The sequence below is a fragment of the Lepidochelys olivacea genome, assembly GCF_965140295.1.
Source record: "Lepidochelys olivacea isolate rLepOli2 genome assembly, chromosome: 4".
Classification (NCBI taxonomy): Eukaryota; Metazoa; Chordata; order Testudines; family Cheloniidae; genus Lepidochelys; species Lepidochelys olivacea.
This window is the reverse complement of record NC_140414.1, coordinates 50,248,069-50,266,441: the sequence shown is the minus strand read 5'-3', so window position 1 is coordinate 50,266,441 and position 18,373 is coordinate 50,248,069. Positions and strand designations below refer to the sequence as shown.

The following is an 18,373-nucleotide window of genomic DNA, read 5'->3' as shown; positions in this document are numbered from 1 at the left end:
TCCCTGGGTCCTACATATGCCTATCACAACATGGGGTGCACCTCATCCGGTGCACTAAATGCCCCAATAACAACTATGTGGGTGAAACAGAACAATCACTACACTTTTGAATGAACTCTATACCAAAAAATGATAAAAGACAAAGACCACCCTATCACACGTGGTTTTCATCTTGCAACATGTGTTAACATCTTATCGGTTCCACCCTTGTGACACATTTGAGTGCCTTTCCCAGACCTGAACAAGAGCTTTGTGTAAGCTTGAATGATTGTGTCTTTTACCAACAGAAGCTAGTTCAATAAAAAGACATTACCTCACCCACCTTGTCTCTCCAATATCCTGGGACCAACAGGGCTACAACAACACTGCAAATAACCATTATTTATTACAGAAAAGAAAGAAAAAGTGGTGTGAAGCCCAGAAAGGAAAGATTATAAAAACAAAAGAGATTCAATAAATTACCTTTCAAAATGTGTATTAGGTCGCTGATTGACCATGTGCTAGAACTGAATATACTACACTGCCCAGCATATAACTATTCTTTCCCTTTAAATTACAGGGGCATGGCTTTCGGAAGTGGGGTAGAGGGCAAAGGTGTGCAGCAGTACATATATTTTTCATTCTGGTTAACACGTATAGTTCTTGGTGTAGAACGTGTCAGATAAATTTTTCATGACCTGTATATATACACACTTCAAAAGATAACCCTGTATATATTATGTGAAGTGAAATGAACAAAAAAAGGGGGAAAAAATCAAATAGGTCCACTAAGCCTTACAGCTGTGCTTGGCTCATGGTATCAGACACTTCTTAAATCAAAATACAATGTAAAAATTATTACAGCATACCAAGTCCAGTAAAATGTGCACATTGATGAAGGTTATTTCAAGATTTTTTTCAACTGGAAATTGAACAGAGATAATTTTTCTACTAGCTGTAAAAAGACTGCTCCAAATTTGAGTTATTTTACTTAAAAATTATGTCTGTCTTTTAAAAAAAAACATTTAATTTATTTAATAGCCAGCTGCTTATGTGGCCATATTTTTGACTCCCTGGGTCTTGACATTCTTCCTACCAAAACAAAACCTTCAAGGTCTGCTTGTAAAAGTTAAGAATTTTTAAATAGGTGCTAAAAGAGGATGAGTGGGCTAGAAATATGCCCTTTTGTAAACATCAGAACAGGAGTTTTATTGAATTCACGCAATAAAGACCAAAAACAACAATCTTGATCTTTTGAAGTCAACATGCCATTTTCCAAGGTAGCAATCACCCTTCATTCTCCATTACAAAGGCTCTGTTTTGTCAATCTGATTCAGTGCAAGCTGCTGATTTCTTGTGGGCAGCTACAATGTTTAGGATCCTACAGGGATTCAGTGTCTTTAGAGCTTCATTCTAGAACCACAGTAAATACTCACATTTAAGCCTTCAATTCATTTCCCTAACAACATTTTTGGAAATTAGTGTCCAGTTGTATAAACTGAAACCCCGCACTCCAAGTTCACATAAGATTGTGTACGTGCGGCTGGTACACATCTTATCTATGAGCAGATCTAATAGGTAAATTCAAGTCATAATAAATTTTAAGGCCAGAAGGGATTATTATGAACAAATGCAGTATATAGTGGTAATAATATCTCCCTATTTCTACTTCATATTCCCCTGCTTATCCATCCACGGATCACATTTTTATTTGTTAGCCACTGCATCGTACAGGTAGTGCATATTTGGCTGGTTATTCATCATGACCCCTATGTCTCTGATTTCCAAAATACAGTCCCCATCCTATACGTGTGACCTGCATTCTTGGTTCCTGGATGAACAACCTTGCAGTTAGCTGTATTAAAGCAGATGTTGTTCCAATGAGCCTAGATCATGTGATCTAGAAAGATCACTCTGTAGAACAGATATGTCCTAATTAACTCTACCAATGTTAGTAGCACTGGCAAACTACCAGTAAAGATTTTTTATTTCCTTACGGATAACTGATAAAGATTTTGATATTGCATTTGTTCAAGAACAGATTCCTGTAAAATCCCATCAGAAATGCCCCACAGTATGATGACTCTCTATTTACAATTAGTTTGAGATCTATCAGTTAACTAAGTTTGACTTCATTTTATATGAAGTATACTGATTTTTTGCAGTGATAACTTTTTAATCAGAATTTTGTATGGTACTAAATCTTATGAACAGCACAAGCTACAAGATACACCTTAAGATCAGCCTCTTTAGTCTATGTCCCAGGCAGTGGATCTGCTTCTTGACCCAGGTAGGGACTGACAACTCCTCTCTTCCTTCTCAACCAGGGAACTTAAACACGTGTTCTGGTGGATGGGGATAAAAGACTGGCAGCTCTCAGCCTCATTTGTACACTGATCCCCTGACTCCTACAGAAAGCTGCCTTTAAATTTTGGCATAAGTTCCACTGCACATAAACAAGAAAGTGGTATATTAAAAATAATAAGGATATATCTCATTCAAATTTTCCCTACTACCTTTTCCTTTGTTTTCATAAGCCTATGGTTAAGTGGTAAAATAATATGCTTAATGGTTCCTGACATGTGTCTAATGCTGAATTAATTCCATGGTCCAAAACCTGTCAACTAATCAGATTCTCCTTTAATCTAGGTTATTTTAGAAATGCTTATAATATATATGGTAGATAGTGGAAATAATTGTTGAATAAGACATCCTGGAAGCCATAATCAAGGGGTTTAATACTATAATTCCATTGATCTGACATCAGACTGGATTATAATTTTTTTTAAACTGAGTAGGATTTTCAAAATCAAAACAATTAAAAGTCATAGCAATAATAATGCTCGGCATGATCAAGAATAAAGCCATTAAATGTATGAGTGTGTTAGTAAAGCTACATGTCTGGTACAGTACTCCTGCAGCCCTCATTGTTCAATTAAATAGACATTTGTTCAGTTTAACATTTCAGATAAAAGGTTAAAATACTAAATTAGATGAAGTGCTTTTAAAAATTAATGAGTTTCCCTGCTGTCAGGGATACTGCTTTATAGGCTAGCAATGTTATAGATGAAATATAGGAACTGAGATGCTTTAAGAGGTTATATGGTACAGTATGCAATTTTCACAGGTTTAAACAAGACTAAATTTATTGCTAAAAGTATCTCTATCATTTGGCATCATTATACTAAAAGAGAATCCATATTACTTCATCCACCAAGCCATAAAATCCCCTACAGCACAGGTGGGCCGTAAGCATCCTTATCAGAAGCTAGGGGTTAATGACTTGTGTAGAGCAGGAATGTCTTTATGACACAGGATCATTTTAGACCACAACATAGGATCATTTTAGACCATGTTCAATACAAGAAGTGTTCCTGTAGGTGGCAATGTACTGAAACACAAAAAAGATCTGCTTCTTCTCACTTGCATTCACGATGTGATAACTGCTCCAAAATAGCCTGCTTTTCGTCATGTAATAAGAATCTTTTAAAGTGTTTGATTATGTATTTCTGTATAATGAGTTTCTTCATATTTTAAGGATATACAGTCTAAACTGGCTTTATTTTGGAGATGCAAGTTATTTGACTGAAGATTTAGTAAATATTACATCCACAAAAATCAGTGAAACAAGACATTTTAAACTAAAGTGGAGACAGTCTCTTCTGTAAAGTACATGTTTTGGTTTGGTTTTTAATACAATTAAATTGTATTAATTGTTTTTAATACTTTAGTTCATAGATAGTAGTGTGTGAAGGAGCGCAAAGGAAAGAGGCTATAGCCCACAGAAGATATGCATGTCTTGCCATTACAGCACACCTATTTGATTGGATACAAAAGCGTTACATATTTAAAAATAAACATTTCCTACTTTACATATCTAGATATTCATTATTCAGGCTCTGAATTTGGTAGATATTTGTAGTTCATCTATACAATATTGGATTTTTTCTTCTTACAATTGGAATCTTTCCTTTGCATAACAGAATCTAAGAAAAGGTACAAAACATGAGAAAAAAGTGCAGCAGGCTGACGGGGGACAGAACATGACATATCTCTTCAGGGAGAGAGGCTGGGATTAGTGCTGGCAGGGAAAATGCAGTGGCTGTGCCTGTTAACTATGTAGAACCCAGTGATTCAAGGGAAATCTTGTCACCAACCCCACAGATGCTGGGGCATTATATGCAGTGTGCTAGCTCCTTGCACATTGTCCGGATCTCCCTCTAGTCCTATGGTAGCATGACTGGCTCTATGGACAGGGTGACATTGGTTCTTTGTCTGCTGATACATGCTATCACCTATACCTTCTTGCTGGGAGTAGAAACCAGACACTGCAAATTCATGCTACAAGGAGCAGATTTAACTCAATGGGGACTTAGATAGATTTCCAAGGGGAGCATGTGATCTCTAGAGTAACTGTTCCTCAGCTCTGCCAGGTCATCCCATCCCTGCCATTGAATCATGTATAATCTGGAATACCCTGTGGTCATGCAGAGGAACTGCTGCCATTCCAGGAGGAAGGAGAAGAATGACATATGGGCTTGTCTTTTCCATTATTGCTGCTCCATTGGCTTCTCTCCTCACTAGGAATGGGCAGTGGGTAGAGCCCCCCTTTGGGGAGGCTAGCCCCTGGCTCTACCCCTTCCACCCGCGCCCTCCCCACAGCTGGAGCCCCGAGACCCCCTGCCGCCCCTCCAGCAGATCCACAAGCCTGCCCCCCACCGGGAGTCCCCCCCTGAAGCACCCCCCCTTGGCTGGTGAAGCCAGGGCTAGCCACTGCCCAGAGTACCCCCCGCCCTGGCTGGCCGAAGTCCTGAGCTCCACCAGGAGGCCCGGGCTGGCCAAAGCCACGCCGTGCCTCCCCTCCTCTCCCCAGACCCAACCCACCTTGGGGAAAAGCTTCTGTTACCTAAAAGACGCTTTTGATATGCCCCATGCAGGTTCCGGGATGGCCGAGGAAGCGGTATGTGCCTCCTAAACCACCCTGGAACTTGCATGGGGCATAATAAAACAAAAACTTCACCGCCAAACCCTGCAGCCGGAGGTCCGGGTGCCGCAGCTGCGCCAGGGGAGGCAAAGCCTCCCCTGGCCTACTATACCCGCTGCCCATGTCACTAGACATGAGAGGCCCCCTGTTTATTAGTAATATATTCTTTCTATTGGTGTCTTTTTCTCTACTTGTTAAATTTAACCCCGTCTCCTGCCCCACACCTGTAGAATCAACAAGGCGCAATAGTGAATGTCTTCCCCCGGCTTGAAGTGGTTTATATCATGTACAGGGTTTAGTTTAGTTCAATGGCTCTCAGCACCTCCACTATACAAATTGTTCCAGCACCCCAGCTACATTGACTTGCTAAGGTAGCAGGGGGAAAAAATAGAACAGAGCCATGATCTTGGGCCTCTGCTCCTGGCAGAAACTAACAAGAATTCCTGGAGTTAAGATTCTTAAAGCCACTGAGACTGATTCCCCAGCAGGGAGTACAACATAGCACGCATTTCGTGAAACTACATGGGTCTCTTACCATCAGCTTCTTTTGAGTGAATATATAAAAATACAGCCAAATCAAGCTTTACAACTCCATGAGGTAATTAGGTAGGTGAGCATGGATCTGTAATTAAATACCTTCACGGGGGCAGACTGATAAGGGACTTTTTTTTCCAAATATGTAGTCAACATGTAGTCAAGCTCACTACTGTAGGGAAATGTGCTCTAGCATGGGAGAGCGTACAGGGTTGAAAGTCAGAATACCTGTGTTCCATACCCAGCTTTGCCACTTAGTTGCTATATAACCATTTGGCATTCATTTAACCGCTCTCTGCTTCCATGTTCCCATTTACAGATTGGGTATAATCATGCTTACCCATCTTTCAAAAACATTTTGAGGTCTGTGGAAGAAGAGAGGCATGTGCAAAATATTTTATTATTTATTATCTTCACAATGCTACCCCAAGCTGATTAGCAACACAACCATTTTATCCAGATTAATCTTAAACCATCTGTTTTAGGGCTTGCTGGCGAAGTGCATTAGAGGGTTGTGATTTGTAAAGTGCTCTAATTGGCCTGTTAGACCCTCTTGGCACATTCTAAAATGTGTTAACAGGACAATCAGAGTGCAACATGTTAGGGTATGTTACAAATCACACCCCTCTGGCATGCTTTGCTGTGCCATGTAGACAAGGCAATAGAATCAAAAGCTCCAGGAATGCTGCTGTGCGAAAGAGGTGCAGATACTAAAAGAAACCTTTGAAGAAGGCAGAAAGAAGCAGCTATTGATCCAATAAAGTGAGGAAGCACCTTGCATTGAAGCTAAAAAATAATTAGAAAAAACAATACAAACTCTAAAGGAAGGAAAAATTGGAAGCATTATTAAAAAACACCAAGCTAGCCTAAGAAGAAGGAAAAAATACACCCACGGGCCATAGAATTAGGGCATTTTCTGTAACACCAGTAAGCCACATTTAGGGTATGTCTACACTGCAATGTAAGCCTGGGCTCAGAGTCAGGCTCCTTCTGTCTATACACAAATCTCTCAGACTCAGGCTTGCACTGAGAGTTCTAGGGCCTCACAGAGGTGGAGGGTCTGAGCTCAAGTCCAGCCAGTACCCCAAGTTCAAGCCCTATTGTTTTGCCGTGTGGATGCAGCCACATTGGACTTGGGCCCTGGGAGTCTGCCAATGCTATCCCACAATCCCACAGGATGGTGTTATTTGTCCTCTCTATCCCACTTCCTATTCCAGGAAATGCAGACAACCTGCCTTTGCTGAAGAACAGCTCAGTGTTTAGGCACTTCCATTTTATTTTGGCAGCTGAGCTGCAAACATTTTGAGATCTGTGGAAGAAGAGAGGCATGTGCAAAACATTTTATTATTTATTATCCTCAGAATGCCTCTCTATGCCGATTAGCAACACAACCATTTTATCCAGATTAATCTTAAACTGACTGTTTTAGGGTTTGTTTGAACCTTTTCCTGAGTTTGCAATGGCCACTGACCAGAAGTCCTTTGCCAAGCATACAGATTCCTGGTTGAGGGAGCATAGTGCGATTTTGGTGACTCTCTGGTGTGAGGTGAGCAAAACATTTGATATTAGTAAGAGTGCCATGAATGATTATGCCTAACAGCAAATAGAGAAGAAACTGGTAGCATTGGAAATTTACCAGACTAGTGACCAGTGCAGGGAGCAATTAAGTGGCTCAAGACAGAAAGCTGCAAAGTCAGGGACCAGAATTGCATTTCTGGGAACTCATCATCATCAAGCCAGTTTTACAAGGACTTTGGCAGTGCTGGGTACTGCACTTCAGTACATCATCAGTACATCATCACAACAGTGATGTATGATGACCTAGTCAGCCAGGATGGTGACCTGCTGACCCCAGAATCTAACATGGGAAGAGATGGGATCCAGCAGCAAGAGCCGGATGAGGCCACCAAAGTGACTCTGGTGATGAAACTGGTCCCTGAGGAGGCTTTGCTGCAGGAACAGCTGCAGCACATCCTGGGCCATACTTGAAGGAACTTTCTGATGGCTCACTGGAAGAGCAGTGCACCGTGGAACTGGCAGCAGAAAAGGAAGAGGCAGAAGTTTCCCTGGATCTGGTAAGTTTTTGGCTCAGTTTTTGTGTTTATTCATATAGTTACAGTATGAACCAATGCAAAAAGTTATCACAAGCCCTAGGTAGCAGTGTGTATCTGCTAATGGCAGATTGCATACCAGCGCCTTGGTGTTCCCTCCCCGACCCACCAAATGGAATTCAAAATCGAAACACGCGAACAATGAAATAAGCCTCTAAAAGTGAAGTTTTACTTGAAAAGCACAATTTTAGCAAGGAGATTCCGGTTTGTTAAAAATAAGAACCTTATACTGCCTTTCTTGTTAGCACGGTGCTCCATACCTACTTAATGGTGTAATAAGCCACCAGTGAACTGGGGGAGGGAGGTTGAAATGTAGTCCATTTATAACTGTACAGTAGTCCATTTCAGTTAACTGTAGTCCATGTGGTTGATGTGTGATGAAATCATTTGTCTGAAATACATCTGGGGGTTTGAATACAGTCCAGAAATGTGCCAGAAATGGGGGCTTGGGGATGGGGGGAGGAAGGGAGTTGCCAGCGGAGTTCTATATGTTTGCATGCAGTCATAACAGTATATACCAGAAGCTGTGGAGAGGCACCAACCCACATGGATGCTAAAGCAACATCTTGTTGATTCCCTCATGAATTTTGCCCCAATCCCAGGTACTGATAGCTGCAAACTTTTCCTGTAGCGGAACCTCCAGATAAGTAGTCACATTTCAGGGAAGGGCATATTTTTCAGGGCCACCTCGGTAGCTGACCAGCTCTCTCCACTCATAGCAGTGCTGTTCACTCACCACATGTTTGAATGTTTCAGTGGCATACCTGGCTGTCTTCCTACTGGCAGATTTGAATAAAACCTCTTTTTGCCAATTGGGAACCCAAGAACTGTTACATCTTCCAAAATGTGGAATGCCTGAAATGATAGAGGAGGCTTATGTAGAACACCATGGCAACCGCTCTCCCCCAAATCGGACTGCAATTAAAAAAAAGAGAAAAAAAAGCAGCTGTGATTTTTAACTTACCATTATCTGTGCACGTCTTTCACTGCTATTAACTCGATAGTGTCCAGGGAACTTCTGTGGTTTGACGTGTAAGTCTAACCATATAAAGTACATTTTTACAAAAGTAACGTTCTGTGTCCTTCAAGTTTCAAAAGGAATTTTTCTGAGACAATAACCTTCTGTGTCTTGTCTGCTTCCAGGACCATTGACTTTTACAGACCATAGTACCCTGACAGCTTGCCCATGCTCCAGTAGAAGCCTGAGTCATTGTACTGTTGTGGATTGGTCCTAGAGGAAGTGTTTCCTTGATGAACTTATGGTTGACATTCTGTACAGAGCCAAGAAGCAGGTCCAATACCGAAGAGCAAGGGACTTAAAGCAAGTGGAAAGGAAAGAGAGGCAAGCAGAAAGGCTCAGGCTGGCTGCACAGGATTTCAGTGCAGGAGCAGACACTTGCTTCACAATTCCTAGAATAGGAATGACAGATGAGGAAGGAAGATAGAGCACAGCAGAAAGAACTGTTTGAGGGGCTGCTTTTGCTAACAGCCACAATGACTGTAGCCTCCTGCTGTGCCCACCCCAAGGGCCTGAGTCTCCTCCTCTGTACAAAGTGCTACAGATGAGGAACAGTTTGGACAGTTCTATGGGTGGGCCATGCAATCAAGCCCTAACAGCAGACAGATAGGCCAAATGTACCCCATGCAGTCCCACACACTGAACCCCTCCACCCTGCTGTCCTGGTGCCCAGAGTGCGATAAATGTGTAAGGAAGGGAAAGGAGAATGAGAGGCCAGGGGACACGCAACAGTAGGGGATTTCCATCTTGGAAACTGTTTCACTGTTTGCTCTTGTTCATGCACTTTGTTTATGATTTTGTTAAAAGTTTTGGTGTTATTGGTGTGTTTTGGTGTCCTAATAGCAGGTGACTTGCCTGGCAATGGTTTAATATTGTGGTTTTCTAATAAATGTTTGAAAACAAAGGTTTTTATTCTAATACAAAATGTTATTACCACCACAGCATCACTTCATATGTGTATTTCAAATAATAAAGACAAACACTTGATAAGGGACAACTTGGAAGTTGTATGCAAACACTATTTATTTCTCAATACAGATATCTACATGAATCCGTAAGTGTAAATCCAAAGTTCTTCCCCTCTCCTGCCCCCATTTCATAAATGGTCATGTCTTTCAGAAGTACAATGTATGACAATCAACCCCCCACATCTTTTCTAATGCAAGCATTGCACAAAGCACATTCATAAACGTACTATTCTCCCTCTGCCATTGGCCCATGGATATCCATGATGTGGGAGCACAAAGCATCTGTAATTTGTGTTGCCTGGATACTTTCTGGCTGAGTGTACCAGTTCAGCAGTCTATCACTATCACAGGTTAATCTGGAGGAAAATGGCTCACCTTTGGCTTCATAAAGATTGTGAAGAGCAGAGCAAGCCATAGTAATGCGGACAGCATTGATGACACGGGAATCCAAACTGTCAGTAGGCAGTGCGAGCGGGATTTCAATCTGCCAAACACACATTCAGCCAGCATTCTACTCCCACTTAGAGTGTAATTAAACCTTCTTTTGTTTCTGAGATCATAAGCCAAGGGAAAAGGGAGTACATGAGGTCTCCAAAAACAACAGTGGGTGGGAACAGTAACTCCATTTATGAACAATGTGATTTGGTGGAAGACAGTCCCAGCCTTTCCATTAATATAGACTTCTGACTGGCAGAAAATCCTGGTATCATGAACTTCTCCAGTGCAGCCTCTGTGGTCCTCTAGGGCCTGCATCACAATGGAGTAATACCCCTTGTAGTTTATGTACTCACGTGCTCTTTGAGGAGGACAACTAACGGGCATGAATCCCATTGATGGCTCAGGCACAGTTTGGAAACCTCATTCTCTCAAAGCCAGCAATTACTTCAGGTACATCTTTTATGCCTACCACCTTGGGGTAAACTGCACACCTGATTGCCTCAGAAGCCTCTGCCATTACTTTACCCACATATGATTTTACAGCACCAAACTGGTTGGCAATGGACCTGTATCAGTTTGCGGTAACCACTTCCTGATGGCTATAGTAACCTGCATGGCCACCCTCATGCGTATCTTGTTGCTGCAGGGTCAGGACAAGCTGCTCACAAAGCTCTGGAAATATAGCTTTCTTCATGCAAAAGTTCTGGACCCGCTGCTGGCCATTCCAGGTCTGCATGACTATATGGTCCCAGCAGTCTGTTCTTGTGGCCCTGTTCAAGAACCACCTGTCTATTCAGGGGGCATCAGCGGCTGGACTGTGTCATGAGCAGCACCAGCCAGTTCGAGTCTACCATGTCTGTGTCCTCCCCCATCATTAGTTCTGTCAGGTGTCATTGGTGGGTCAGCAAACACAGCTGGAACGTCTACCAGCGACTCATGGAAGCTTTGCCTGTTTCCTCAAACAAGAGTGAAAGTGCAAGCAAGGCAAGTTCTTCTACTCGCAACGCCTCCAGGTTGCTGGCTCCGGTTGCTTGGAGCATGCAGACCAAAATGACGGCTTTGCAGGATGTACTGGTGTGCTGCTCAAACTTCCTGTGACGCACGGGGATGGACAGTCAAGTTTTCCCACACTGTGCCATGAATAAAGGGCAGCAGCAGTCACATTTTGGGAGGGTGCTTGGAAGTCTGAGATATGATTGGTTGGACTTGGATGTGTATACTGTGGTGTGGATGTTGGTACCCGGCATTGAAAATTTCTCAACCTAGGGTCAGCAATCAGTGTAGACACTCAAGCCCTGGATTCTCAAACCCAAGGTTTGCTGACTTAAGTTCCAATAATCCTGGGCTTTCATTGCAATGTGGATATACCCTTAGACTCTTGCTTTAGTGCTTTGTCAAAGAACTTCTTGTGGCTGCCCTTCATACCTTCAGGACAGGAACAGAGCAGTGTCTGGCCACAGCTACTGACGTTCATTTGACAGAATATGCCTTATCAGGACCTTGGGGTTGTAGGCCTGATAGATAGCAGCTATGAAAGATGAAGTCCAACAGTCACAGTGCATATATATATACATATAATCAATGGATATGTCAGTCAAGAAAATCAAAATTTACACAGGACATAAAGATCAAAACATATTGTAGTACTGCCTGTGATGGGATACTTAGACTTCTGTAATGCATTTGACTTAGTATTGCATAACATTTTGATTAACAAAAATAGAATGATATAAAATTAACAGGGCACACCTGAAATGGATTAAAAGCTGGCTAGCTGATAGGTCTCAACATGTAATTGCAAATGGGGAATCATCCTTGAGTTGAGTGTTTACTTGTGGATTCCTGCAGGAATCTATTCTTGGCCCTATGCTATTTACATTTTTATCAATGACCTGGAAGAAAACATAAAATCATCACTGATAAAGTTTGCAGATGACAACAAAAATTGGGGAATGGTAAATAATGAAGATGACAAGTTCCTAATGCACAGCAATCTGGATTGCTTGCTAAACTGGGAACTAGCAAACAATATGTAGTTTATTATAGCTAAATGTAAATGTTTACATCTAGGAACAAAGATTGTAGGCCATATTTACAGGATGGGAGACTCTATCCTGGGAAACAATTTACCTAGGGTTGTGGTGGATTCTCTATCACTAACAATTTTTAAATCAAGATTGGATGTTTTTCTAAAAGATATTCTCTAGGAATTATTTTGGGGAAGTTCTATGGCCTGTGGTATACAGGAGATCAGACTAGATGATCACAATGTTCCCTTCTGGCCTTGGAATCTACAAAACCAAATAAAGAAGAAGAAGAAAAAGATGGTAGCCCAAATAAGAAACATTTGTTTTTGTTTTTTTGTTTTTAAAGATCCACTCTACTGTTTTCTTTTAACAAATATTTTTATTTTATACCCTAATTAGTCAGACCCTTGCCTGCTTTTAGAGGCCTAAAGAAAGGTTGCTCATAACAAAGGAAATTGGTCTTTTACTTTTAGAGAGAAAATGTAATAAAATGTATACTGCCATCAAACAGGGGTTATTTCATTTGTTTTAGTGCTCAGATATAAAGTTGGGCTTCCTGACCTCTGTAAAATCAGATTAGAATGTTTCTCTCCTTCCTTAGTTACAGTTCCATAGTTAACAGCAGACGCAAGATGAGGTAAAACAGAAACAAATTAGTTAGTCTAATGTAAAACTATGAGCTAAGTTTATACAAAAACAAGTGTTTATTCAAAAAAACAAAACAAGAGCTGACCTATATACACACAATATAAAGAAAAACATATGTCAGGAATCTCTTTTCTCACCAAAACACAATTACTCATCTTTACCCTAAATGCGCTTCCATAAAATGTCTTCCCAAAACTCTCTCCAAATATTAGGTTCTTTCTACACTGCAAAATTTACTATGTTGGAGCAAGATTGTGTGCCAACTACATTACAGCACAGTTTTGACTTCATATGTAGGAAGAACCAAATCATGTTGGGACCATATTACAGAACCTGCGCACCCACAAAGGCGAGACAAAACGGTTGTGTTCCTGATGTATTATAACACATTGCTCCAGCACAGTAAATTCTGCAGTGTAGACAGGAGGCAAGCTGTAGAAAAGGTGATGGTGGGGCTTATGGAAATAGATTAAGGTCTAGTAATTGGCTTTTGATTACAAAGTTATTCTTGAAGTTCTTTTTCTTTATATAGTGATTTTCCTTCTGTTTTGGGGGAATTTCCAATATCCCCCACTTAAATCTTTCAGATCGTTTCAGGAAGAAGAGGTTCAGATGTAAGACTCCAAGCTCTCTATGCTATACAGAATATTTCACCTTTTCTCTTCTACCCTCCACCACCTTGCAGTTTAGTACAGAAAACCAAAAATCCTTTCTGTGTAGCTCTCGACTCCTGCCTGAATCTGGGGGGAATTAGATACAGAAAAATGATGCATTGAAGCTGCACCAGTGTGTTGCCACACAAATGTCATGTGGCCATCTCTTCAGATTCTACAGCAGCTGGCTGCAACTCTCCTGCAACACAAGCTGCTCAAATAAAAATATGACATTAAAGATTAGAAGACTGCCTACTGGAAAAATGTTTAAATGGTAGAACGAAACAAACACATGTACCATCAATTGTTTTTTCTACTATAATTGCTACATATTGCAGATGTTTTTGTTAAACAAGGCCTTAACTCCTTTTTAGTTCATCTTCTCTTCCTACCTGATTCTTGAGTGAAGACACTAAGCTGTTGATTATGAAAATGTATGTGGGGTTCCAAATTCAGCATTACTGCTCCATAGAAGGATCTGGTAGAAAGAAATGATGGCCTGGAACAGGGGAAGCCTTTGTTTAAATTACATCTTAGAAATAACAGCAAAAGCTACCTTGGAAAGGAACACAGAAAATGGTGTGTAAAGAAATTGCTTTTGTCAAATGTTTACCCTGTCCCGTAAAAGACCTTCTTAAGAGATTTGTAAAGGAGATTACCTTGATTTCTTGTGGCAGCGTTAACCAGCGTACCCCTGGGAGATTGTCTAAAAGCAATGCACTGCAGCCATCATACTGCTGAGCACTGGGGCTGGCGTTCGAGTTGAGTCTGGCAGGCTGAATTGCTCGCTGGAAGAACAGGTTGAAAAAATGATCCAAGCGGGAAATGTTTTCCACCTGGCAAAAAGCACTGAACAAATATGAACTGGAAGTTAGAATAACATCGAGAGACTGGTACCTTGTTTGTATAATTGTCTATGTTATAGCAGATGCTTCAAAGCAGGATACTCCATTTGGATTAAAACAAAACAAACAAACAAAAACCACTCAGTGTTAAACAACAAAAAACACAAGGTTGTTACCCAGAATAAAAATAGGTTTGCTTGGAAAACAACTGGTACTTCTTAATACCAATAGTTCTGCAGTTTACATCTTACAGCAAATTGCAGATTTTGAAATAAGGCTCTAAAATACATTCATCTCTTTGGTGACCTGGATGACTCTACCTGCTCCTTTTCTTTAGACATTTAATTATTTTTAGTGTACCTGCCATTGTTGACTATTGTTTAATTGATGTCAACCAAAACAATTTTAAATAAAAAAGTTACTATAGCATGTTCTTCATATTACCTTCAGAAAATGAGAAAAAAATTCTATTCCAAATGTCTACTAAAGTTGTACAAAAATAAACTGATTTATCCATCATATTCAGTGTTTGATTCTTTTCGGAGATACATGTACATAGCTGCCAGTATATCTTTGAAAATTGCCAATGTATAAGAAGTGGTGTGTACATGCTTATTGGAGTAAACAGGAGACCCGATGTCATGTCAAATTATTCTGCCTAGAACACAACACATATATTTTTTTGCTATTTAACACAGGAATAGAAATAACGATTATGATTTTCACACTGAAATTAATACAGTTAATACTAACAGTTAATTAATACAGTTAATACTAACATCAGCCCTTGGCATTTTTATTGAAAACTGAAGTAGTATTCAAAATGTGCTAGGTGATTCTGAACACAGAGGAAGACAGTCCCTGTCTTAAATAAAGTTAAAAATTATGGACTGTACATTATAACAACAATCTAATAATGTGATCCACCTAAAAGTCTAGAAGAATAGGTCCCAGTAGCTGCAATGGACCTTCTGACATGTCTAAAGTTAAGCACACGTATAAGTCTTTGCATGATCGGGACCAAAGCTGTTTAAAAAAAATACTGCTTATCAAAGAAGGTTAAAAGAATTGTATTAGTGTAAGGCTGAAACAAAAACAGACAACAACATACAGACATCAGGCTTCCAGTGCAATAGAATCCCCAGTGCAAAGCCATGTAAATACAAAAAGCAAAACACTTGGTATAAAAGCTTGCTCTGTCTGAGACCTCAGCTCTTGCCTCCTAATGCCCCTGCTCTACTTGCGCTACATTGATGACACCTTCATCATCTGGACCCATGGAAAAGAAGCCCTTGAGGAATTCCACCATGATTTCAACAATTTCGATCCCACCATCAACCTCAGCCTGGACCAGCCCACACAAGAGATCCACTTCCTGGACACTATGGTGCTAATAAGCGATGGTCACATAAACACCACTGTCATAAATATAAAGGGAAGGGTAAACCCCTTTGAAATCCCTCCTGGCCAGGGGAAAGCTCCTCTCACCTGTAAAGGGTTAAGAAGCTAAAGGTAACCTCGCTGGCACCTGACCAAAATGACCAATGAGGAGACAAGATACTTTCAAAAGCTGGGAGGAGGGAGAGAAACAAAGGGTCTGTGTCTGTCTGTATGCTGGGTCTTTGCCGGGGATAGACCAGGAATGGAGTCTTAGAACTTTTAGTAAGTAATCTAGCTAGGTATGTGTTAGATTATGATTTCTTTAAATGGCTGAGAAAAGAATTGTGCTGAATAGAATAACTATTTCTGTCTGTGTATCTTTTTTGTAACTTAAGGTTTTGCCTAGAGGGGTTCTCTATGTTTTTGAATCTAATTACCCTGTACGATATCTACCATCCTGATTTTACAGGGGGGATTTCTTTATTTCTATTTACTTCTATTTTTTATTAAAAGTCTTCTTGTAAAAAACTGAATGCTTTTTCATTGTTCTCAGATCCAAGGGTTTGGGTCTGTGGTCATCTATGCAAATTGGTGAGGCTTTTTATCCAACATTTCCCAGGAAAGGGGGGGTGCGAGTGTTGGGAGGATTGTTCATTGTTCTTAAGATCCAAGGGTCTGGGTCTGTAGTCACTAGGCAAATTGGTGAGGCTTTTTACCAAACCTTGTCCAGGAAGTGGGGTGCAAGGTTTTGGGAAGTATTTTGGGGGGAAGGACGCGTCCAAACAGCTCTTCCCCAGTAACCAGTATTAGTTTGGTGGTGGTAGCGGCCAGTCCAAGGACAACGGGTGGAATATTTTGTACCTTGGGGAAGTTTTGACCTAAGCTGGTAAAGATAAGCTTAGGAGGTTTTTCATGCAGGTCCCCACATCTGTACCCTAGAGTTCAGAGTGGGGGAGGAACCTTGACAACCACCCTATACCGGAAACCTACTGACCACTATACTTACCTACATGCCTCAGCTTTCATCCAGACCACACCACATGATCCATTGTCTACAGCCAAGCTCTACGATACAACCGCATTTGCTCCAACCCCTCAGACAGAGACAAACACCTACAAGATCTCTATCAAGCATTCTTACAACTACAATACCCACCTGCTGAAGTGAAGAAACAGATTGACAGAGCCAGAAGAGTACCCGGAAGTTACCTACTACAGGACAGGCCCAACAAAGAAAATAACAAAACACCACTAGCCATCACCTTCAGCCCCCAACTAAAACCTCTCCAGTGCATCAGCAAGGATCTACAACCTATTTTGAAGGACGACCCATCACTCCCACAGTTCTTGGGAGACAGGCCAGCCCTTGCTTACAGACAGCCCCCCAACCTGAAGCAAATACTCACCAGCAACCACATGCCATACAACAAAAATAGTAACCCAGGAACCTATCTTTGCAACAAAGCCCGTTGCCAACTGTGTCCACATATCTATTCAAGGCACACCATCATAGGGCATAATCACATCAGCCACACTATCAGAGGCTCGTTCACCTGCACATCTACCAATGTGATATATGCCATCATGTGCCAGCAATGCCCCTCTGCCCTGTACATTGGCCAAATCAGACAGTCTGTACATAAAAGAATAAATGGACACAAATCAGACATCAGGAATTATAACATTCAAAAACCAGTCGGAGAACACTTCAATCTCTCTGGTCATTTGATTACAGACCTAAAAGGTGCAATTCTTCAACAAAAAAACTTCAAAACCAGACTCCAGCGAGAGACTGCTGAACTGGAATTAATTTGCAAACTGGACACCATTACATTAGGCTTGAATAATGACTGGGAGTGGATGTGTCATTACACAAAGTAAAACTATTTCCCCATGTTTATTCCCCCCCTCCACTGTTCCTCACATGTTCTTGTCAACTGCTGGAAATGGCCTACCTTGATTATCACTACAGAAGGTTTTTCTCTCCTGCTGTTAATAGCTCACCTGATCACTCTGGTTACAGTGTGTTTGGTAACACCCACTGTTTCATGTTCTCTGTGTATATAAAATCTCCCCACTGTATTTTCCACTGCATGCATCCGATGAAGTGAGCTGTAGCTCATGAAAGCTTACGCTCAAATAAATTTGTCAGTCTCTAAGGTGCCACAAGTACTCCTTCTCTTTTAACCTCAAAATTAGTTATTAAAAATAAATCCTTTGGAAGCACTTACCTGTCCAAAGAACCATACATAAATTTTAAGGTTCTGACAACATCTGTAATCATGTTCCTTAGCTGAGAAAGAGGCACACTAGCAAAACAAAACAAAATAAAAAAACAGTTTAAACTGTGTTTACAATATGATGAAATGCATCACGGATAAAGAGAGGGTGAATTTCTTTTTTGCTGCTGGCCTCACTGATGCACAATTTCTAACCCGCACACAAAATAGAATAGCAGGGTCTGCTCTGGGAGCAGGGTCAGACCCACCTCCGGGAACCTCTCCTGGTTGTAGGAAGCTCTGCTGTTGTTGTCTGGGAGAGACCCCAATTATCATCCCCTCCCCAGCACATGGAGAGGCTGCGGCCCCAGCTGTCAGCCCATAACCCAGGCGGAAAGGCTGCGACCCCAGCTGTCACACCCCCATTCTCCCAAGTGGAGAGGCTGCAGCCCCAGCTGTCAGCCCCCAGCCTGGGTGGAGAGGCTGCGGCCCAAATTGTCACCCCCTTCCCCTGCACAAAGAGACTACAGCTCACACTGTCTCCCCTCCCTCCAATGCATAAAGGCTGC

The 18,373-nt window shown here is 41.3% G+C and overlaps 1 protein-coding gene across 4 annotated transcripts in view; it reads right to left on the bottom strand.

Moving 5' to 3' along the window:
* INTU (inturned planar cell polarity protein) overlaps positions 1 to 18,373 on the bottom strand; it is a 112,642-nt gene that overhangs the window by 25,202 nt on the left and 69,067 nt on the right. For all 4 annotated transcript variants that reach the window (XM_084626363.1, XM_084626365.1, XM_084626362.1 and 1 more), the window contains exons 7-8: positions 17,817 to 17,894; positions 14,020 to 14,209 (exon numbers count right to left, since the gene is read on the bottom strand). In XM_084626363.1, the coding sequence (XP_084482489.1) occupies positions 14,020 to 14,209; positions 17,817 to 17,894 (268 nt within the window). The remainder of the gene's footprint in view (positions 1 to 14,019; positions 14,210 to 17,816; positions 17,895 to 18,373) is intronic.